The sequence below is a fragment of the Carassius gibelio genome, chromosome B9 (genome assembly GCF_023724105.1).
Source record: "Carassius gibelio isolate Cgi1373 ecotype wild population from Czech Republic chromosome B9, carGib1.2-hapl.c, whole genome shotgun sequence".
Lineage (NCBI taxonomy): Eukaryota > Metazoa > Chordata > Actinopteri > Cypriniformes > Cyprinidae > Carassius > Carassius gibelio.
In genome coordinates this window covers 22,646,982-22,671,873 of record NC_068404.1, presented here as the reverse complement: position 1 = coordinate 22,671,873, position 24,892 = coordinate 22,646,982, and the positions used below count along the sequence as shown (strand labels likewise).

The 24,892-nt window shown below is 37.4% G+C and overlaps 1 protein-coding gene across 3 annotated transcripts in view; it reads left to right on the top strand.

Moving 5' to 3' along the window:
• The first annotated feature begins 1,295 nt into the window (after positions 1-1,295).
• erbb4b (erb-b2 receptor tyrosine kinase 4b) overlaps positions 1,296-24,892 on the top strand; it is a 317,969-nt gene continuing 294,372 nt past the window's right edge. The window contains exons 1-2 of one of the 3 annotated variants that reach the window (XM_052566051.1): positions 1,296-1,340; positions 7,424-7,518. Coding sequence is in view for 2 of the 3 variants with exons in the window: in XM_052566049.1 (XP_052422009.1) it covers positions 9,242-9,320 (79 nt within the window). In the remaining variant the exon portion in view is untranslated. Of the gene's footprint in view, positions 1,341-7,423; positions 7,519-8,959; positions 9,321-24,892 lie in introns of those variants that run through there. The other 2 variants (XM_052566049.1, XM_052566050.1) reach the window with 2 other exon arrangements.

Here is a 24,892-nt window from a genome sequence, read left to right as displayed (position 1 = left end):
AGACACGGGTCACGGCGAGGTGTTCCCCATAGCAACCCCTAGAGAACGCAGTGTCTCGTTCCCTAACCTGAGACGTTTTCTTAACTCTCAGGCATTGCTTACTTATAATGTGACCATACAGCTTAATATATATATTTTTTCAGTTACATAAATGTTGCATATTTTAGTTAAATAATATTTATTTTATATTTTTAGGAGATATTTTGGTACTAAATACTATATGTGCAATAATTATGGTCCATTACTTTAACTATTTTTTTTTATATGTCTGTTACTTCTATCACAATAATGCCATGGTTTACCCACTAGGAACCTCTATGGCTCTTTAGTAAATATATCTAGAATATTGCAGGTCATAGTTGCTTAATTTTTGTTTTTTTAAGTTCTTCATTTGAATAAATATTTAGACATGATTAAACATTAGATTTTTAAATGAGAAATTTAAAAAGTTAATAACTTAGGTCTACATCCTTCTTTAATAGGCATTTAACCAGCATCCTCATCGCCCTGCAGCCCAAGACTGGTTGCCCACTGAAGCTAAGCAAGGTTGCGCCTGGTCAGTACCTGGATGGGAGCCCTCCTGGGAAAACTAGGTTGCTGCTGGAAGAGGTGCTAGTGAGGCCAGCAGGGGGTGCTCACCCTGTGGTCTGTGTGGGTCCTAACGCCCCAGTGTAGTGACGAGGACGCTATACTATCAGAAAGAAAGTCTTTAGGATGAGACATTAAAAATCCCAGGATATCTTTTGAGAAGAGTAGATGTGTGAGGCATCCTGATCAAATTTGCCCATTGGCCTCTGACCATAATGGCCTCCTAACAATACCCACATCTACTATCTGGCTTCATCACTCTGTCTCCTCTCCAACAATAAGCTTGTGTGTGGTGGGCGTTCTGGCGTATTATGGCTGCCATCGCTTAACTGGTGTTGGACGAGGATGATGCAGTGTTTAAGTGCTTACTTAGAAATGCAGAAAAGCGCTATCATAAATATAATGAACTATTATTATTATTATTATATATGAATTACTCGCATAATTACACACAATAAATACAACCAAATACCGAATTAAATTTTATACAGTATATACACGTATGAATTGATATCGAATCGATATTAATTCCAATATGAACTTTGAACTTAAAAGTTGTCAACCCTGGAATCGGTGAATCATTTTTAACCGATTTATTTAAACGAGTCGTCCGAACCAACGAACCGGTTCTCTTACAAGAAAAACAAACGAATCACAATTCAGTATGTTAACGGATATTAGAAAGAAGACCAATCACAACGTAGTTTGGGAATCTTCCGATGACGTCATATGCGTCGGCTACTGTTTGAAAGGTGAGCTTTCAAGTTTTACATTTAGTCAACTGGCGATTTTTAAACTTTAATCTGGCATTTTCCTAAATTGTGTAGCATCTATAAAATGTGAGATAGCTCATTTGGGTTTAAGACAAAACCCAAAACAAATTATTTGACTTACACACAGTGCTGATATTTAAGTTATAGCTAAACATGGCTAGAAGTTGAATCTTATGGCGTCAAATTCAACGTGATGATTCAATGTTTAATATTATGGCTCATTCATCCTCTCTGCTTTGGATGATGACGATAAGTTCATAAATAATGGCACTATTAAATATAAAAGAACAGTTGATTTGTGGTGAACATACAGTATAAAGACTGTGGTTTGTATGTGCCGTTAGTTGGTAACTTTTTCTTCAACCATGGCCTCCACTTCAAGGAACTGACTAGCATGACCGTAAGTTTCTGTCTGTGGCCGTGGGCCTTTCATCACAAAAGAAGTAGGCTGAATAATTAGGAAATTGTGTAGAGTAGGGATGCTGCGGGAGGTTAAGTGGTGGGAGTGACTTAATTCTGTGATAGTGGAAAATCTTAATGTAAGCCTACTGAAACAAACTGACACTTGTGCATAGACGAAATCACTCACGCACATGCGCAAACTTCTGCACGCTTACAAATACATAGCCACACAAAGTCAAGCGTGTGATCCAGTTTGTACATACAGATACATGTGAGAGCGTTCACACATGATGAGCTGGTGTTACCCTTCTTTATCAGTACAGAAATAGTGATAGCTGTGAATGTGAACCATCGGGTCCTTAAACACCGAGCCAACTCGAGACCGCAGGACTGCGCTCTTGTCTTTTTATAGAGACTCACAGTGGGGTTTTTAGCCCTTTTATCTGTGAGAAAAACATGTGCATGTCTTCTCAGTGGCCCACTTTACCTTAACGATAAAGATAACTGGTGTAATTATGTAACAAGCTGGAACTGAACTTTCGGTGTTAACTTGTCTCTGCATCTTGCATTGTATTATTATTTTTTTTATGTCTGACATCAAAATGCAATTGTGTGTGACATGGGTACAAAAGCAGTTTTCATAACTGGAGGAATGTACAAAAAACTCAGTTTACCAAAGTCTGATGCTGCCTCCAAGTGGTGGAGACTTTCTTTTTTTTATTCTTCTGATAAACTTTAGTCTCTGGTTTTCTTAGTTTTTTTTTTTTTTTTTTAAACTAGTGGAGTGTTTTTCCCAAAGTGTCCAGCAGATGTCGTAATTTCACAAGCAATACAGAAGTACATTTATGTTTTGAAGTAATAGTCCTCCAAATATGACAGTTCTTTCCTTATTCCCACTCACTCACTCACTCACTCACTCACTCACTCACTCACTCACTCACACAAAGCTCTAAAAGGGTAAATGAAACGTATATATTGGCTTAGTTTGGTGGTATCTCAAACCTATCCTGTAATATACTGTACCAGCAACTGTCAGACTCTCTTAAAGGAACAGTTCACCCAAATGTTTTTATTTTATTTAGTTATTCAGGCCATCCAAAATGTAGATGAGTTTGTTTGCTCATTGTAACAGTTTTACAATGAACAAAACTTTAAACCATTGCAAATTTTAATTTGTGGGTGAAATATTCCTTTACATGTGCACAAACTTTTTTTCCCCTTTCTGTCAATATCTATGGTTTGTTGAAGATTCTTTATTTTATACATATTTTCTAAATAACTATTTATATCTTTGGCATAACTTTTTAACAATGGAAAATGTACAATTGTGTTCCTTTAATACTAAAGTATTTATTGTGTCGACTGTTTCATGTTCTGCTGACTGAGCCACATTTATCACACTTTTTGTAGTGCCTCTGTAATCCTGAAGATGGCAGCATCCTATAGCAAATCCTGCTATCATCTTATTGATCTGGAGTCACGAGATCGCGGTTAAACAGAAGCACACTTAAATTAACAAGCAGAAGCGCTTTTGTAGAAGGCGTATGAATCATTACAATTCTATTTCTTCAGTCTGTTAGCCAGTAATTCCATTGAGTCATATGAGGGTCCCAGTGGAAATTATTAGTAATTTAAAACCCAATTGACAATATCTTCACACAGGCTGCAATTATAAATCCGCTCTAAGCCAAACTATAGACTCCCTCACTCTCTTATTCACAAAGCTATTCATTCATACATATTTATTTGATACCCTGCTGATTTTGTAAGTTTGAACACTTACAAAGAAATGAGGGGTCTGTCATTTTTTTGGTAGGTTTATTTGAATGCATAGAGAAAGAGTACCAACCAAAAAATCCAGAAAATACACATTATATAAAGGTTAGAGATTGATTTGCATTTCAGTGAGTGAAATACTTATCTGATCCCCTACCAACCAGCATGAATTCAGGCTCCCACAGATTGATAATGTGCCCACGTGGAACATAGATTAGTCCTTCCACTTTAAGAAGTTACTCCTAATGTCAGCTCGTTAGGTGTATACGACACCTGTCCACACAATCTGTATCTTCCATTCCAACCTCTCCTATCACCAAGACAAAAGAGCTGTCAAAGGATGTCAGATACAAGACTGTAGATCTGCACAAGGCTTGAATGGGCTACAAGACCACCAGCAAGCAGCTTGGTTAGAAGACGACAACTGTTGTTACGATTATTCGGAAATGGAACAAATACAAAACAACCATCAACTGGTGTTGGTGCAAGATCTCGCCTCACGGGGTAAGAATGATCACGAGAAAGGTGAAGGATCATCCCCAAATTACACGGGAGGAACTGGTTAATGATTTTAAGGCAGTTGGGACCACAATCACCAAACAAACCATTGGTAACACATTTCACCACAATGGACTGAAATCCTGCAGCGCCGACAAGGTTCCCCTGGTCAAAAAGGCACATGTACAGGCCCATTTAAAGTTTGCCAGTGAACATCTAAATGATTCAGAGAAGACCTAGGAGAAATTGCTGTGGTCAGATGAGATTAAAATTGAGCCCTTTGGCAATAACTTGACTCACTGTGTTTGGAGGGAGAGAGATGCTGACTATGACCCCAAGAACACCGTCCCTAAAGCACGGAGATTGAAACATTAGGGGGCTGGTTTTCTGCTAAGGTTACAGGATGACTTCACCACATTCAGGGGTAAATGGACGGGCCATGTACTGTGAAATCTTGGACGAGAACACTGAAGATGGGTCATGGATCAGAACGTGCTGCCAAGGCAACAAGGAGTGGCTCAAGAAGAAGCACAGTCTCCAGACCTCAATCCTATAGAAAACCTGTGGAAGGAGCTGAAACTTTGAGTTGCCAAACAACAGCCAAGAATCTTTAAGAGGATCTGTAAAGAGGAGTGGATCAAAATCCCTCCTGAGATGTGTCCAAACCTGGTGACCAACTACAAAAAAAAGTTTTACCTTTGTCTTTGCCCACAAGGGTTTCTGCACCAAGTAAGTCATATTTTGCTTGGGGATCAAATACTTATTTCACTCAGTGAGATGCAAATCAATTTTTAACCTTTATATAAGTCTTTATTTATTAATAAATGTTTTAATGGATTTATTTGGTTGGTATTCTGTCTCTATAAGCTATATAAACCTACCAATAAAAATTACAGACCCTTCATTTTTATTTTTATTTTTTAAGTGGGCAAACTTCAGCCCAAATCAGCAGGGGATCAAATAAATATGTTCCACACTATACTCCTCTGTATGTGTTTTAGTGGGTAAACGTTTGTTGTGAAAGGTCTGAGCAGATTAAGACAGTGAGAACCTGAGTCAGAAAACTCTCACAATGAGACGGTAGCAGAGAGCACCCACCGAATGGAAAACAATTACACAGTCACTGAGTCCTCTTCTAAGTTCTGATGAGGGAGGTTAGCGATGGCAGTGGCCACGTAATGGTGTGTGTGTAATTCGGTAATGCTTCTCATTGCTCAGCGACTCCAGATCTAAGCTACTTAAAGACGACACAATTTGTCAATTGTCTCCGGGCCATTAAAAAAGGAACAGATCATCAAACTTTAAGGCAGATTTAGATTGCTGAATGCAGACTCATTCAAAAGAGCATAGTTATGTCATAAGTTGGTAATTTGTACATTGCAATGTATTGATCTCGATTACGGTCTGAGATAGTAAAATTAATTCTGTGTCATTCAGCTCAGTTATTTTCTCAGAAATGGATCATTTGCTCTCCACAGTTCGTTGTAGACTGATTCAGATACGTTTAAGAGTCAAATGTTTGTGCAGACAGGAAATTAAACACAACTATATTACTCGATGGAGTTTAGTAGATGAGGTAACATAATAAGAAGTGAAGTGAAGTGACATCTTGCCAAGTATGGTGACCCATACTCAGAATTCGTGTTCTGCATTTAACCCATCCAAAGTGCGCACACACACACACAGTGAACACACACCTGGAGCAGTGGGCAGCCATTTATACTGCGGTGCCCTGGGAGCAGTTGGGGGTTCAGTGCCTTGCTCAAGGGCACCTCAGTCATGGTATTGCCGGCCCGAGACTCAAACCCACAACCTTATGGTTAGGAGTCGAACTCTCTAACCAATAGGCCACAACTTCCCCAGTCTATATTTAAAGGACTAGATCATCTCAAAGTTGGCTGTAAGCTTACTCTCACTGAGGTCATTCAAGATCACTTACTTGCCCGCAGTGAATGGGTGCCGTCAGTATGAGGCTTCAAACAGCTGATAAAATCATCACAATAATCCACAAGTAATCCATGTGACTCCACTACATCAGTATACGTCTTGTAAAGTGAAAAGCCGCATGTTTGTTAGGAAGAAAACATCATCATTAAGACTTTTTAACATTAAACAGTCATTTCATGCCAAAATACCATATTAATGTATCCTTCCAGTAAAAAAGTCCATCCCCTGTTGTCAAATCCACTGACTTATTTGTTTAGAACAGATGTAAATGGTGCTCGATATGTGCATCACTCAAAGTAATCGAAGCTTTTGCTTCACGAAAGGTTGATCGACTGGAGTTGTGTGGATTACTTGTAGATTAATATGATGTTTTTATCAGCTCTCATTCTGACGGCACCCATTCACTGCAGATGATCCATTGGCAAGCATGTGACATAATGCTAAATTTCTCAGAATCTGTTTCGAAAAAGAAAAGTTACATTTCAGGCGAACTATTCCTTTAGAGAATCAAATGTTTGTTCAGACAGGAAATGAAATGCAAACATATTACTATGTATATGGAGTTTACTAGATAAGAAAACACGGCTTCATGATGTACAGCCTATATTTTAATTAAAGTTTTTACATTGACAGTTTAAAATAACTTTTTTGCTTTGATAACTAACACCTGAGTAATTATTTCAGTTCAGTGTGTACCCTGAACAATCTCTGCCCACTTCTGTTGCCATAATACATTCAGTCTCATATAATCTCTAGTGATTCTGATGGTCTGTCGGGAAATAGCATTTCCTGAATGTAAATAATTTCATTTTTTCCCCGAAATTAACTAATTCTCTGGCACACGCTGCTGTTGGTCTTTTGTGGCAGGCTGTTGAGCGTCGATGCGGTTTGAATGCAGGAAGTGTAATGGGAGATAGCAGGGGAGAGAAGGACACTGGTGGAAATAAGCTCTGCCTAGTTTGATAAAGCCGCTTCATTATTTGGATATTGTGTGTCTGGAATCATTATGCACGGAAGAGCCTCTGGAGGCCCAGGTTTTATTGGCGGTCCTTGCACAGCTAACTCTCATCCATTAAACAAATCATGGAGTCATGTATTAGATTAGCTCTACACCCGGCATCAAGGGTGTTTTGGCCAATCGGCGGAACCTCTGCTATTCACTCTCCTAATCCGGAGAATGAATTATGCGATTGAGAGCATCTGGAAGATATTTTCATACATACCATTCTGAGAGATTTATTAAAGAAAAAAATATATATAAAAAAAGTCCATTTGAATATTTTGTCGCTTAATTGTGTTGTTTGCTCTTGAGCTGACAAATGAGAACAGGAAAGTGTCTTGTTAAGTAACAGCTGATGTTTTATAATATTTAATCAAATTGCAAAACTTAGTTGCTTCTTTAAAAGAGCCAAAGGATAAGAAGCCAATGTCATTTGCAGGGCTGTATGCTTGGGTGGAAACAGCTTGATCTCCTGCTGGCTCTGACCCTCGGTAACCCCAGATGTGTGGTGATGACTCCCTCCTGTGGTGAAAGGTCAGTACTACAATAACTATGCAGCTGCTATACACCAGCAGATCAGCCTGTCAAACTCTTCTTTGACTCCGTCATAATTGTGATCTAAAAAGCAGAGTTTACAGGAATAAAGATGCAGTGAAAATGAAAGTGCATTGGATATTCTGGTTCAAACCAGTTTCATTTAATCACCACATAGTGTGTGTGTGTGTGTGAATTTATATCATACACACACACACACTTTATAATATTTGCATTTTATGTTTCAGCTACAGATTTCTTGTAGTATGAATCTAATAAACAAATCTTGTGATATTTTGTAATACAATACATATCTTGTTACATATATACTGTACACACACACCTTGGGATATTAACATGGATGTGTGTTTGTTTGTGTGTATGAGGTGCACTGAAACATTGGCTGTTTTAGTCAAAACAATGGAATATCCAAACTTTGCACTGTATATTTCTTTTGTTCTTGAGTAATGTGACCTATTTACTGTATATGAGGCGGTGTGAAGCATACCAGATGCTTACTTTATTATTGCGTCCTACAGTCCTTGTCTTTGATAGCAGGTGTGAATGACATGCAGTGTGTCACTGAAGTGACTTGGCTAAGTGTCAGGTTGTAGAGTTTTTCGACCTTAAGAGATCCAGAGATGCTTTACTAAGTCAGTGGCTACTAACATAGAAAGCTAGATTTTCTCTGTAACACTTTTATAGCGTTCCTTTTTAATTGATATCACTGCAGGGCTCACACAGTAATAGATGGCTGTAAAATATCAGAACATTTTAAGACTGATTTTCAGCTCTGGAGAAGTCATGTAAATTTATTAAATAATCAATATACATGGTTATATTTATATAAAATGCTAAATTGCGATTTTTAAAAATCACTACAGTAATCTAAGTGATCGGGAAAGTCATAAAAAGATCATGTTAATTCATTGAAATCTGAAATTAAAATATTGACAAACAAACCTTGTACTATCTATATTATAAATGTTATAAACCATAAGCTATTTAGAGATGTATTAAGAAAATGTTTGTTTTATACGCACATAGCCTTCTACAGCCAGCCTTTACAAAAAAAAAAAGAAAAAAAAAAGAAAGGCTGGGATGGTCCTGTGATGCTACTTTTTATACTTTTGTAAGTGAACTACACATAACTTCTGTAGAGCTTTATTCGAAATAACGATGTCAGCCTGCTTTCTCTGGAAGTTCTTGATGGGAAAACTTTTGAAAAACCTCTTCAAATGTGACCAAATGCCCAGTTGAAGAAGACGCCGTATGCAGAACAAGACAGGTGTATTTAGAAGCGAGCGCTTCTTGAGCCAATCAAAAACTTACGCTGAGCGTGGGAGGGCGGGTTCTTGTCTAATTATACAGACTTTGGACCAATCAGATCAGCGGAGGGCGGTGCGGAGTTTGGTGGGGGCGTGCCTTAGGCTTTGTGCCGTCGCAGCGCTGAAGAGCGTCTGAATAGAGTAGCCTAATTGCATGAGCCTTGAGTCGAGATCCTGTCAAAGCACTATACAGCGAAATTCTCGCACCTGAACTTTTACACTCTTTCCTGAGGACTATTTTACCATTTAAACGGGACGTCTTATCACGTTATTTACTCTGACACGCAATAGCAGCACTTGAGAAGTGACTCCACCGCAGTTGCTTTCCTGTCTTAAGACATTTAAAATAAAAGGATATGGTGTTGGACATGTGAAACACACGGGCAACTTCAAACATGAAGCTGGCATTTTCTCTGTGTTGCCTCGGGGTTCTCCTCACTTCTGTCGCGGTCCGTCTCATCGACTCGCAGCAAGGTGAGTAAACGACTGACCGTCGTCTCGTGCGCAAAGGTGTTTATGCGTCTCGTGCACGCACCTATCAGCTCTGCTTACTTTTTGTGGATGCTTCTCGCGGTAGCCATCCTCTGGTACGAGGAACCATTATTGTGTCTGTTCGTTTATCTTAACAATAAAACCCTGAAGTATGTATGCGTTGTTGTGATGGTAAATGAGTGGCATTCATTCAGCACCACAATGATGCAAAGATTTCACGCATAGAGTATCTTATGTGTGTTGGTGTGAAGTAAGCTGGTGTACAGTTGGAGCAGCGGCACTGATAGCGCTGAATGGCACTGCTGAAGTGGCACTGAAAGGGGCATTCAGTCTCACTGGACGTTTGTTTTGTTATTCTCAGTCCGTACACTGTCTTAGAAAGATTTGGAGTGGTCATTGGTTTCCATGCATGTGAAAAGTCACTTCTGTTGCCTTGAGTCGAACCTCTGGTGCGTGCGACTGGTTTGTGGTTGACTTTTCGGGGTCTGGAAACTTAAAATGTCAGCGTGCAATCAAATGCACAGTATTTGATTTCTCATCCGTTTCAGTTTTTTTTTTTTTTTTTTTATGTAGAAATGTAAAAGTTATGTTCTACGTACGCTGTCTTATTACGTCATTTAAGTAGGAATATGTCTATTTCGAATACGTTTTATTGAAAAGTTTGCTCAACTAAACAGACTCAATGTGTTTGGAATGCAAATAGCTTTTTGGGAAATATAAGACATAACAAAAGTGGCAGATTTGCCATTTCATGGCAAGAATAACCTGAATACGCATCAATGGCGTTCAGATCTCCACATGGTGGTAGTATATGAACCGAGATGGTCTGAATCAAAAATCTCCCCCTCTTTCCCTCTTTCTCTGCACTTTATTGGCATGTACACATGCGTGCAAATACTGCTGAATCCAAGTATATAATATATAATCTTTAAAACAATATTATTGAAACCTATCATTTCAATATGTAATATAAAATAAAACGCAAAGCAATAATTTAAGCAAAGCATAATCATTCTCTCGCTCTCTCTCACATACACACACGCAATCACATGCATTGATGAATAGTCATCGTGACAAATTTTCAAACGTAGATCCATCTAGAACAAGTAAATTCATCAATATGAAACCTCGATATCGATTATAGTAGTATAAATGATGCTGTTGCCACCGATCCTCCATCACAGTCGAACTGAATTGACCTCATTAAAAGCATCCAAGATAACTTTTATAGCGAAGTTATTACGCCATCCGATGAATTTGAAAATCTCGAAACTATTTCAAATATCTCTTGTGTCTTTTATGCGCATTTTGCGTTGTTCGTTTTAACTTCTTATCAGTTTTTATAGTGACGATTAGACAGACTGACTAGTAACTAACGGGTAAAATCGAGTCATTTCAAATGACTAATCAAAAGCAGGTAAAGAGCACGAACTAATCAGGTCTAATGGTTAGTTACTGATCTCCGTGTCATTGGCAAAGGCACGCGCTCCTGACGCACTTCTGCGCTCCGCCGCGCTGCCGGAGGAGAAGCGATGCTGATCCAATTGTTATTTTAGATTAAATAAATTACAAAGCCTGAAGGGAGAGCGATTTTAATGGGTTTACAGGTAAAAACAACAACACTGTAGGGATATTCAGCAAAGTTACAGTTGTTAAAAGTAAGTAAATAACACATTTTCTTTGAAAACAAATGATGTTGCTACTGTAGCTCCGGATTGTTTTCTTTTGCTTGCAACAGAAGCAGAACCACCTTTTTGTTTTTAAGTTTAATGAAGAACTGTTTTGAAAGTGCAGGTTTGAAGAACATTAACCTTCACCAAAAAAAAAAAAAAAAAAAAAAAAAGAAATATGGTAATGGATTTGCTCTGAACTATTGTTGGGTAGTTCAAGATGTTGTGTAGTGGTTTGACATGGTATACTTCATCTAAAACTTGTTTCCAGTTCATCTATAATTACTGTGCATGCTGGTTTTATGAGGTAATATTCATATGGAGACATTTGACGTTTAAATACTGGTAAAAATTGATTTGTCACATCACAGGCACATTTTAAAAGAACATTAAGGTAAAAATGTGATTTAAAAATGTTTGCCACATATGACATATATAGTTTTCCATATGCAGGACAGTTTTAGCCTTTAAATGAAAGGAAATAAAGGTTTAACTACCAAATATAATGAAATTTAAGCAAGTAAATACAGAAGTCTATAACTGCTTTAATATTTATAGTTGAAAAGTATGCATAAATATTAAATACTAAACATACATATTTAAAATGATCTTGTTTTGGTCATTAATATGTTAATTTTAAGGAGTTATTGCCGTCAATAAATAGTCTCATCAGTTCCAGGCTGTAATATGGGAAATAATTAAAGTGTGTCTTTCTGTTGATTGCAAAGTTAATGAAAGGGTTAATGATTATGATGATGAGAGATCTGACCACTGCAGTGTGCTGTTGTTTAGTTGGCTGTATTACTCATTATTGTGATCCGTATCGGTTATCACTTCAGTCTGTCTGAAGACGGCCGTGAATTTAAATCAGTCTCTTCCGTGACATTTAGGAGCCGTGCCAGTAGCAAGACTTGTGGGGAATAGTAGGAACACAAATATCAGTTTGTTAATCGGCTTAGCTTTGGATTAAGTCCCGTCAGTGAGACTGGCTGCTGATGAAAATTAATCGTTCAGCAATTTAGCTCTCTTTTTTGCTATCTGATCTTTTTCTTGGATGGATTCCCTGTTACAATGGAGCTGTGTAACAAGCATGAGGAGTATATCACATGATAAAAAAATAATGTGAAAAAAAAAGTCCTTAAAATTGTGCCAAACTTAACTAGATTAATGTTATTTGACTTGTGACCGTAGCATAACCCTTTTAGGTGTTAAATTTCCCTTTTTTGCATAAAAAAATTGCTTTGGATTAAGTGTTTAAATCAAGGAAAAACATTCTAAATTGAATTAAAATAAGTCAAGATTATTATTATTATTTTTAACCAATCTTTAAAGGAATAAATATTTATACGAAGATGAAATTTTTGATGACTGTGGGAAAGTAAGTTTATTATTTATTTTTTTTAAAGCTAGCCTCTTGAGGTTTCACACAAGTTTTGATTGACAGGTCCCATATGAGGCCAGAGTATCCCACGGGAATCTTCTGTCTTTTTTTTTTTTCTCTTCACTTTTTTGGAAAAGATTCACTACTCTATCAAATGCATTTTAAGCTTGCGGTCTTCCCTAATGGAATGCTTTTTTTTAAACAATGTTGTTTACTCAGATCTTTTTGTATTTGTCCTTTATAACATGTAACTCCATCTGCGGCGTATGATATGCCACAGATTTGTTTGCAAAGCACTGTAAATTTATTTCCAGTCTCGCACCTCTCAAGTTCACAGTACATCTAAATGTTTACACACTGTGGCACAGACATGAAGCCCTATCAGCAAAGAAGGGTAAAGTATTTACTTTTATCGTTCCAGTCGAAGCGCAGCATCTCTCACTCTCTTTTATTTCGTCAAAGCGAGAGGCCACGGTGCTACAAACGCCTGCCCACACGGCAATAACCCATTGTCTCACAAAGCCCATTTATTAAGTTTTTCTCCATCTTGGTCCAAGAAAGGCAGGCTGACCTCTGAGCCTGTGTGTCTCAATGGGAAGAAAAGCAGCCTTTGATTCTGTTAGGAGCGCCAACTCCTGCCAAGCGAAGGCGGGTTCCTGCGCAGCGTGTTGCTCTCTGCTTCGGCTCTGAGTGTCTCTCTCTCCTACTGGAAGTGCACTGACTGACTGCTGCCGCTGCTGTACATGCGCTGCCTCATCCTTCCAGAGGCTAATGGGAATTTGATGAGTTGTTTGAGGATCTGATCATTTTGCTTATTCGTTCTGTCATTTTCTCTCAGTCTCTTAGACTTGTCATAGAATTCTACACTAATTTAACCTACAAAAGCTGCCCCCGGGCTCATTTGACAGATTTTTGTGAGGCACAGGGATGATGCCTAAATGGTAACATCATCTTAAAGGAATAGTTCACCCCAAAATTTACATTTTGTCTCATTTATTTTCTTTGGATCTACATATTTCTTTCGGGCTGCACAATGAGAAATATAACATAAAGGTGAGTAAATGATGACAGAATTTAGATTTTTGGGAGTACTGTCCTTTTAAAAAAAAAAATCTCTAGCAAGATTCGGTCTTATGGTGTTCATCTTGTTTTTATTGCATCATAAACATCTAGATCAGCTGGAACTGACATGGAGGCATGTTTTTAGATGTATTACACTGTTGCACAACATATAGTATGCATGAAAATTTGCTCTTCCTTATATAATTATTCAAAAATAGAACATATGTGACATACATTTATATGCATGACTGTCTATATATAAATATACAAACAATACTGAATTTACCTAGTTTTCAGTTCACTTGTTTTTCTTCTTTTTTCTTTCTTTTTTATGCGAATTCATGGGATTTTGGATAAAATGTGCTGAATGAAAACAGTAGAATGTGCATAAAAGAACACATGCCTTTTCAGGCGGATACATTTTTTATTCAGTAAGAATAAATTGAACTTGAAACATAATCCTAAAAACGCTGTGTTCATGGTGTGAAGCATTGAAAAGAACCCAGTGAGATTTGATGTAATGTCAAAGGATGTCCATCTGACAGATGCACATAGACCCCCCCCCCCCAAAAAAAAGCATATTAAAACACACCCTGTGCACTTTCACCAAACAATTTTTTTTTTAATCAATTAAATTAAATGTCATGGTATTTTAGCAGTTACTAAGCAAAATTGTGCCACAGTTAGTACCAACAAGTGTGAAATGCCTTTATAGAGCATGAGGTTTAACACTTACAGATACCGCACAGTGTCTGTAATGGAGAGAGACCGAAAGAGAGAGGATGTGTTTATAATGTGGCCTTTCTTGTGTGAATTTGTTCACGTGCTGTTTACAATCTTCTACTGTATTGTTTCGACACATTACTGAACTGCTATCAGTATTCATGCATGCAGTATCTGATCATGGATAAAAGGATATGGCGACTCGTGTAATTCATAATGCAAAATTGTTTGCAGACAAAACCAAAACATTCATTTTGACAATAGCTTTTCCCAAGCATACACTGAGTATCTAAGAGAATCGCATCAGACAGTAGCTGCCTATTTTCCTTTCCAGTCTAGTTACACGGTAAGTCAGAAGTTCAAATCATTTAACCTCGGACTGCACAGTTCTGCTGGCTAGGGATGCTGTCTCTTTATCTAGAACAGCAGTGATTGCCAGATCGACCCCACGTTGCTGTTTTCTTGATTCCAATTTTTACAAGTTCACCAGTGATGTATTGAAACAAGAGCAGTCTCGGTTTGAAGTGAATGTGATGGAATCAAATAGTTTTGAGCTAAGAGAGGCAGTAGAACGGTTACAGCATGAGAAAACACCCTTCTGTCCGTGGTAAAGCTGGCATCTCTTTGTAACATTTGATGTCCTCTGTGCCCGAAAATCCAATGTTCGAAGTTCAGTGCAACTAAAGCTCAATCAAAAGCACTTCTTTGATTACTAAAAATAATCGTTTTGACTCCTATCCTCTTTTCTTTAAAAATAATTGAGTACCTTGTGCCACAACTAAATTGGGCCATTTTTTTGAGGGCATAAAAGCAGAAATGTGAAGCTTATAATTTGAGCACTTACATGTATTCATCTGCTAAAACTTACTATTTGAGGTGTAAAGTTTTATGTTTAAATCATAATTTTAGAGTTATTTTGTGGTGTTGTAATGTATAACTAAAGTACACTGAAAAGTTAAGTAAGGGAATTTTTACTGTAAAGTGCATTTCATTTTGTGTTATTCAACATTATGATGCAAGTGCTGTCTATTGATATTACTTGTACTGAACATCGTTCACATTATGAAAATTAGCCTTTTTGGAGGGACAAGTGCACATAATTTTTTTGTGACAGTCAACATTATGATGCAAGTGCTGTTCGATTGAGATGGTTCTGGTCTGTTTTTTAATATCTATGGGTTTTTTTTTACACTTGTTTTATCATTCACCATGCAAAAGTTGCTTTAAAACTGAATATCTCCTCAACAAACCACACAATTTAGGTCTCATTCATGTCTGTGGTGGTAAAAGAGTTGTCATTTGGGTCACTGGCGTTTGTTTAAACCTCTAACCCTAAGTGTGAGTTTTAGCCAACACTGCTATTGATATAATTTAAACATTCCAGCTAACCATTAGCTGCAATTTTCACGTTTCCAGACTGTAGATTTAGTCCGTTTCACCCAAGTCAGGGTCCAGACGAGCAGTCAAGTTTAATAATAGTTCTGTTTAGTTTTAAGTGACAAGGGTGAAAGAGTGACAGCCAAGCAAGCAATAAACAGCGCAGCACCAATCGCTATTGTTTCACGCAAACTCAAGTTCCACCTCTCGGCACTGACAAAATTCAAAATGTTCAGTGCTCTGACTCATTCTACAAAGTGCTATTCAGATGTTCATGAGCTGTTCAGACGTTTGTGACTATGATGTTTGAGAGCTGCTTTTGTCCCTCTCTCCCAAATCCAAAGACAGGCTTTGTCAGCCTACAATTAAGAACAGCAGAGGGGCTGTTAATAAGTGCCATTCCGAGGATTTTCTTCTGCGTGAGGACAGAGATGGAGAAAATGAAACATTGGCTCTGATTGACACTGCCAATCTTTTAATACAGAGTTGTCCTGCTCTCCAGGCTTCTCCCTCCATCTGCTTCAATTCTTCCTTTCAACTTCTTTCATCCCTTTTCTTGTGCATGCCACAAAAGAAAGAAATTAGTATGACAATGCATATAGGCCTAATCTTTGCCAAAATGCACTCATTACTGCAGCGCGTGGAATTAAAAGCGATTGGACGGAATTAAAGTTAATTGTGCATCCCCAATTTCTTGTCTTTTTTTCCCTTGTTGTTCCCTCTGAGGTCGCTGACAACTAAGTGAGCTGTTTCTCCTTATTTAAACCCCGCCCTCCTCCCCTTTCAGCTTTTTCCAAACTCCTGAATAATGAACTTAACAAATAAAAGAATAATTACAGACTTGTGTTCTTGGCTATAAACGAAATGCACCTCCCTCTAATGAGCGTTTCATGTTTTTCTTTCTTGTGAGGGGCTGCAGAAGGGATAGTTTCTCTGTATGCCTTGCACTCTTTCCCTGTAATCCTTTTTTTTTTTATAAATATATTCAGTGCTAATCTGCTTTAGCAATGTTATTGCAGGAAGGCTTTGAGTGATACTGACTGTTTCAAAATGACTGTGGTGCACGATTGAATCTTAATCTTGATTTGCTAATATGTGTGTGAGTAAATATCTGAAGAGCAGTCAAATATGTGGATGAATGGATTAGCGCTGAATATTTTACTGGTGCTTGTCTTTTAATATATTTTATATATACACTCTAAAAAATGCTAGGTTAAAAACAACCCTCCTTAGGTTATTTGGCAACCCAGTGCTATGGTAAATATTGGACACAGCAGATGCTGGGTTATTTTGACCCAGCTGACTGTCATCTCATTCTTATGTTGCGTTGAATAAAATAATATAATTTACACCTCATTAAAGACATAAATAATTGAAATAAAATGTATACAAACCTTTATTTACCCAAAAGATTGCACCAAATCAGTTAAAAAGCCTGTGTGTTTCAATGGATGTCTTATCCATTACTAATAGCTAATGCAATTTTACATTTATTTATTTAGTTATTGATTTTTTTGGCAGTCAACGGACTGTCAAAATGAATTTTAAGTACTCGATGAGTGTGTGTGTTTTAGCAGCATTAATAGAACCAAACTGCAGTTCTCAAACACTCCCCCATCCCACCCTAAACTCATACCCTTTGCTCTAAAATCATTGATTTTATCAGTTTTAATATTCAGATTGTAGTTTGATTTGTTGCCGAGATTGCACACTTCACCTTTAAGTCATTTCTCTTTCGTTCAGTGTTCCTCTCTCCATTTTTTATGTCATTGCTGTATAATTAAATGTTTGTATTCCCTCCCAGGGCCGGATTTTCATTGTGCTGCACGCAACAGACACATTTTGTCCCCACTAATGAAGCTCTTATGGATATGAGCGGTTATAGGTGATTTTGCAGCTTGTAAGGAGACATTTGGGAGAGGGGAAGTAGAAGAGATGGAAAATGTGAGCGCAAATGAAAGATTTAGAGGGGAGGAAAAAGACACTGAAGAATAAAAGAAAGTACTTAAGAGAAAAGTGAATGCTTATGCTATTTATGAGAGCAAAAATGGAGAAATGTGAAATGAAAGTTAATGGCAAAGTGTGAAAAGAAGCAATAATGTGATTTAAAGATGGCAGAAACGTAAAAAGGTGGAAAGGGATAACAATGAGACCGAATTACAGGGTCAGGCCAGCGCTGCATCTGCTGATCTCTAATGTTGGCCAGCAGACTGTGCCAGTCTCTTGTGGGCCAGCAGTCACCTTGGTGCAGAGGAGAAATAACGTCGGCCGTGAAGGGACATAAAGCACTGAATGAGATGAAAGGGGTAAAGGCAATTGACCTTGGCTGGCTGACTGACTGCAGGAGAGATGAGCCATGTGCTGAGCAAGGACTGTCGTTCAACCAGAGGAACGGAAAGATGCTGTATTTGTGTCTGTGCCGAATTATTTTTTCTCTATGAAAGTCTGTTTTTAGCTTCGTTTTACCTGGAAGTGATACTGAGCGATTTCCCCAATGAATGGACTTTGAAAAGAGCTCATTCATCTGTAGATGGCAGAGTTGGAAGCAAAGAACATTTCTTCTTCTTTTTTTATTTTTTTATACCAGGAACTGAATGATGTTCGGATGGCTCTCAGGAGCTGGATCAGAACCAGACAGTGCAGCCATTGTAGGCCAGTCGATTTCCGAGCGACTTTATTTTATTAAATTGATGGTCACACTGGTTTATTAAAATAATAGTTCACCCAAAAATGAACATTCTGTCATTAATTACTCACCCTCATGTTGTTCCAAACCTGTAAGACCTTTCTTTGTTCATCTTTGGAACGCAAATTAAGATATTTTTGATGAAATTCTAGAGCTTTGAGTCGGTGTAGTTTCCCAATGCAGTGCAATCTGCAATAAAAAAGAACATATACTGTACAGTATAAATTAATATATGAGTAAATGAGTTAACTTTTTTTTTTTTACAATTGCTATTTAAAATAGAAAATATAGTGAGTTGCCTGGATTACATTTTTGCCACCTCTAAAATGACTGAGAAGTCATCATATAATTTTGTAAACAGACGCAGATATTTTGCATAAATTTCATGAATTTAGTGATTCATCATTTCAACATTTGGAAATGGAATTGCATGTCTGATTTCCTAAATAAACCTCTAAACTACTGAAAAAACAGTTAAGGGAACCGTATTCGGAAACATAACGGTTCGGAACATAATGCTAGATTCCTTAGAATTCCTATCTCTAGTATAAGGTGATTCAGTGGAGTAGAAAATTAAGGGCAGCACTGCAGGGTTTAGTAGGACTTTGGGCTTTGCATAGCAATTTTGTTGCAATGTCATCTCTGTTGAGTTTTGCCTTCTGTGACTATTTACTGTGGACAGCGGTGCTTAATCTAGGAGGCCTGCTGGTGAGCTGGCTATAGATTTAATGGTTTGTTTCACACTTGTACACACACACACACACACACACACACACATGACCGAGACTGAAACTTGCTCTGCTGGTTGAATGTCCCCTGCTCCCAATACACATGCATAAAGACACATTAAACCCCCCAGCAAGGTGAACAGAATGCTGATGCAGGATGATTTTGGAATATGGAGGGAGAGAGACGGCAAACATGAGAGGTGAGTGAAGAGGGTCTCTAATTTTAGCCGCAAAGACTCGAAGGCCAGATATTTGCTTCTTTCTTTTTTTGTTCCCTTTTTTGGCTTAGGGTTGAGTGAAAAGGGCATGGGTACGGTTCCCAGGAGTGCTGGGTAAAGCAGCCGCTATCATAGAGGCTGGACAGCCCAATTAATCAGAACTCACTCTGGGGAGCCACAAGCCTCTGACAGGGACGTTTTATTCTGGCCCGCCACCGGACACCCTGAGTCTGTCTTCTACACAACCGCAGCATGTCGCTAGCTTTTTCGTTCTCTATCTCTCACCGCTGTTCCATCTTTTCTCCCTCCAAACTCACCCCTGGCACACCCCAGGGATGCCCAAAGGATTATGATCTGTGCTATGCAGAAGAACAATATACCATACAACAGTTATGCCACCTACTGTACTGCGTTCACTTCCTATGCAAAACACTTCACATTAATTATTTATTATTATTGTTATTTAGACAGGTAGATTGCATACCAGTATGTCTACTCTTATTATGTTTACTAATTTCCTCAATCAGCAGAATCCTAAGTTACTGCCTTCCATCGAAAGTCATCACATTAGACCTCATTGACAACATCAGTGTGAGCATGGATAAAATCTGTACACCTTCAACATATGTTTATAATGGATTTTTCTGGTGACTTTTATATTTCTTAAGACACTACCATTTAAAGTTTGGGATCAGGTTTAAAAAAATAATTAAATTGATTAATGAAGAGATGTTTATGTTGTTACAAAATATTTGTTTCGGATAAACGCTGTTCTTTTTGAAGTTTTTCACCAGAGTCAAAAAACTGTCAGTTTCCACAAACATCAGGATCATTTGACACTTAAGACTAGAGGAATGGCTGCTGAAAATTAATCTTTGCCATCTAAGGAATAAATTATAATTTGAAATGTATTCAAATATAAAACAAATACTTTAAAATATTATAATGTTTAAAAATAGGAATGTTTTTATTGAATTTTTTATAAAATAAATGGAGCCCTTGGTGAGCATAAAGTTGACTGACCACAGACTTTTGAATGGTAGTTCTTATGGATATGATTGTTATAAAAAAAAGAGTTCAGAATAGTTGCAATAGTGAAAGGCTGGATCCTGTGCATATATATTAAGGTGTTTGGAAATGTGAATAGAGAGCTTTCTCCAGGTACTGCAGACCTACCTGATTAAGGTTTGGATTTGAGTTGGAGAAGCTGATCGTAGACCAGCTGTTATAGTTACGATTTCTTTTCCCCCAGTGCTGTAATCAGAAGCAGCAAGCAGTGAATTAAGTGAGATAATTCCACCCCAAATTGCTAGCATTTGCTTTTAACTGTGCATGCATACACACAACATGCCCATGTCCAGAGGAAGACTTCCGTTCCGCACATCCTATGTGTAAGCTGCTTTGCTTATGAATAATAAATAAATATATATCATGTATTTATTTCATGTATTGTTTAAATTACTAGAGAGTTTAATGCAGTTGGTGCTAAAGTTGCTTAGTGTATAAACTCCGCTTGCACAGGGCCTTAAAGGGACAGTCTTTTCCACTCATCTTCTCTCCCTCATTTGACATTTTCCAATTTTCTCCTTGTCGCTTGTTAAGTCATGGCTTGGGATTTGATTTGAGAGTGATTTTATTTGTGATTGCGCATTTCTGTGGAGGGTCGTGTAAATCTTCTGACATCCTCTGGTAAATTCAGTCTTTTTTTGTCATCTGTCTTTCTATCTCGAGTGAACAAACTCTTGATCTTGTTTTTATAGTCTGACTAAACACTGTTTGGGCGACCCACTGCTTTCTTGTTCTTTTTCTGCATCTTTCTCTATGGGCTCTTTCACTGAAGCCAAAAGCTAGTGTGCTTGATTTCTTTTTCTTGACCAACCATGACTGATTACTGCAAACAATATGGGTTAGAAGAAATGTGGAGAAAATCTGTTTAAGGAAGAAGAGGAAGTTCAAAGGAAGTGTTTGGCACAGGGGACACAAACACAATTCCAGGTTAATGCATCAGTTGTTTATGAGCTAATAAAAAACACTATCAGTATGATTTTTATGAAAGATGTCTATTGTGTTAACTAAAAAAGTGAAATTAGAATTTATAATAACTTCATATATTTTATACAGTTATATAAATCATAACCTGCAGATTTGGTGCTAAAGAAACATTTATTATTTTCAGTTTTGTCAAACCGTTAATAATTTGCTTAACATTTTTTATGGGAAGTGGTTTAAATTTTTCATAATTTCCTAATGAATAAACAGAGTAGCATTTATACGAAATAACAATCTTTTGTACAAATGTAAAAGTCTATTGCATTCGTATTTTTTTTATTTTAATTACATTTTTTAAACATTTATTATACATTCATTTATTTGACAGATTATTTTATCAAAAGTGCATCTAGAGTAAGCATTTTAACAGTTTTGTGTGTTCTCAGTGAATCAAACTCATGACCTTGGTGTTTGTAGCACCAAGTTCTAGTTATTCTCTTACAGGATCTCCCATTGGTAAATTACTATAATTTGCAATGGCCAATTGTGCAGCTAACCAATAGCTTTACAGGCACCCAACAGTAAGAACGCTCACACTATAACAAGCATTATAGCCATTCGTTGAACTCTTAAGTGTGAATCCCCAGTAACTGTATCCTTTGAGTATCCTGAGCATCTCCTTGTGTGATCCTCAGGTACTCCCATCATCTTCTGTGCTCCTCTAAGCATGTGTTCAGGTGTCTACGCTGTGGCCTGTGCAGTGATAATAGCCAGCTTGGTGCTTCCCAGACTCCTCTCCCATTACCTGTGTTCCCTCCTGGGGCTGAGCCTGTAAAAGAACACCACGCTCGGAGACGGGCCAAAGCCCCGAACAACAAACATGCTGTCTCCGAATTAAACAGCCCCTGTGATGGAGGAGCCATCTCTGAGGAGTTTCTTTGATCACGTGATCCAATGTGGAACATATCCAGCATTTTTTTTTACTCCCCTCAGACACTGTGTCTTCTCGGGTAGCTCAACCTGAAAGTGGTTTTGTGGATTCGGGTTTGCATTTATTCAGTGTAAAAACTGGAGGCTCCAAGTGTGGGAGGAGAAAGTGCTGTCTCTTTCCCTATATTTCCCACTCACCCGCTGACAGGCACAGAATGAATAAAACATTGTACAAGACATTGTACAGATTTTCTTATTGGGAAAGAGAAAACTTGTCATTAGTTGTTTACCCAGACGGTGATGGTAATATTATACATTGCTATGCTTTACAAAGCAGCAAAGTATTTTTTCCACCCCCCTTGCATTTGTCAGTTGTTTGTTGTTTGCTATAGGTGCTTTTATGGCATGTTTAAGCCCAAAAGCTGGTTGATTGATTGATTGATTGATTGAGCAAAAAATAGATGTGTGTGTATGTGTGTATATATATTTCTATACATATATATTTTTTCTAATTATTTGTGTAGCATGTCACTGTAATATTAGACATGCAATCAAAAAAAAAAAAGTCATACAAAGTCATACTTCAGTCATACACTGAAAAGTCATAGTTAAATGTCACTTAGGGATATAATATTCTATTGTGTGACATTTCCAGTCACGCACAATTTATCGAATTATGCTAAAAAGTGTTAAAATAGTATTTAATTGTATTTAGCTTAAATAAAATGCTTGCTACAAAATAAATATTAACAGTATATCAATACACATGCTATGTCATTTACACTAAAGTTTATTTTAAGGGAATTTAATTGATAAAAATATAGACTACAGTGACATGTATTCTTGTTTCTGTCTCATGTGAAATGACAGTATGCATCTAGCTGGGCAATTTTTTTTGTGTGTGTGTGTGTGAGGTCTTGTTTTTCTTATTATTTTGCATGTATCCAACTGGGCTTTTTTCCACTTCGCGCTCTCTATTTGGAGTTCATGACTCGTTCAAGCTTACATCTAATTAGAGTACTTGTTCAACTCAGTTTATACATGTTTTCAGTGCCCCGTCTCTTCCTGAGCAAACCAAGCTATGGCAGCTATTGCCGTCCTGACCTGTTAACATAGTTTACACTACATATCTTCAGCAACACTTTTGTTTCTTTACAAAATGTTCTCCCATCTAAGAACTAACTAAGCCAAGCCTTGCTTGGCTTAAAGAGGTCAAATGAGAACGGGAGTGCTCATGGTTGTATGGCTGTAATACATTTGGTAAAATATTTATCATAGTTTCTAAATAATTTTTCATACTGCTAATGAGCAAGTATGGACTACTGTAGGTTTGGGATTTAGAGCAGAATGCTTGAGGAATATTAGTATTGTGGTGCCTTACAAGTCTTGTAATCACACTGTGACCTCCCCATATGCCCAACCTCATCCCACAATGCCCAGAGTCCATCCCCTCACACCCTTCCCATCCTCAATGAGCTACAACCAGCCGTGTAGCCAGTGTCAGTGTGGCATGGGTTTAATTAGCCGGGTATAAGGGCACCCAGCTGCCAGGTCCCATCATTCTAATGGGCACTCATACTCCGTGCCCCTGGGGGAGCTGGCAGGTTCAGCTGCTCTCCCCACTAGCACTCCTCCATGAGCCAGGTCAGCAAAGAGAGAGTTTTATAATTGCATGTATAGTGTCTGAAAGTCCACTTGTGAAAATGCTTCTGTTTTGTGCTTTTAATGAAAGTAGAAGACAGGTTTGTCTAAAACCTGATTATCAAGTTCTCCAGCATGATTTGCAAATTATCAAAAGAGCATCTTGTGCTTAAAGTGAAGCGTGAAAATGTGCACTTTTGTCAAATACATGACAGAAATATTGCAGAATCCGGAATATTTCTTGTTTAATTTTTATTTTATTGGTTTAAATTAGATTTTAACTTTTGGACCCCACTGCACAGGTGAGATTAAAATATTACCATATTCTCAATGCCATAATTGAATTTTTATCCTTAATGTGCTCTTTGATATCATAGCAGTTTACACAATGTTATGAATCTCAGCTGTGCAAGTTATTAAATGTCATCTAATATTTTGCTTCCTAAGAAGCTTAAGTTCAAAATTAAATTTTTGAGGACCTTGCAAAGCTCTACGCAGACGTTTCTGATTCAGCAGATTTAGCACTTTGTGTTATTGATCGCTCTGTTGCTTCTCTGTAACCATCTGTCATGTTGTGAAGGGAGAAGCCCAAAGCAAGGTTGAGAGATCCCAGGATGCTCTGGTCTGAACAGAGCATTGCTGCTTTACTGGCCAGTTTTTCCAACAGTGTCTGTGCCATCTTCAGCTGCAGAGCGCAGCAACTATTATTTTCTCTGCTCAGCTGCCAGCAAGGATTTATAATAACTCAACACATGGGACATGCTTGTCCAACACACACAAAAGCAGTAAGTATATATATATATATATATATATATATATATATATATATATATATATATATATATATATATATATATATATATATATATATATATATATATATATATATATATATATATGTATATATATAATATATATATATATATATATATATATATATATATATGTATATGTGTTTGTATGTATGTATGTATGTATGTGTATATATGTATATCATTGACTAAAACTAACACCATTAAAAAATCATTACTTGAAATAAAATTAAAACGTATGAAACATAATATTTATAAGAAGTTAGTTTACTTATTAACAGCATTTTTCATTTTTGTTTAGTGTAAGTTGAAGTACTAAAATAACTTAAGTTCAATA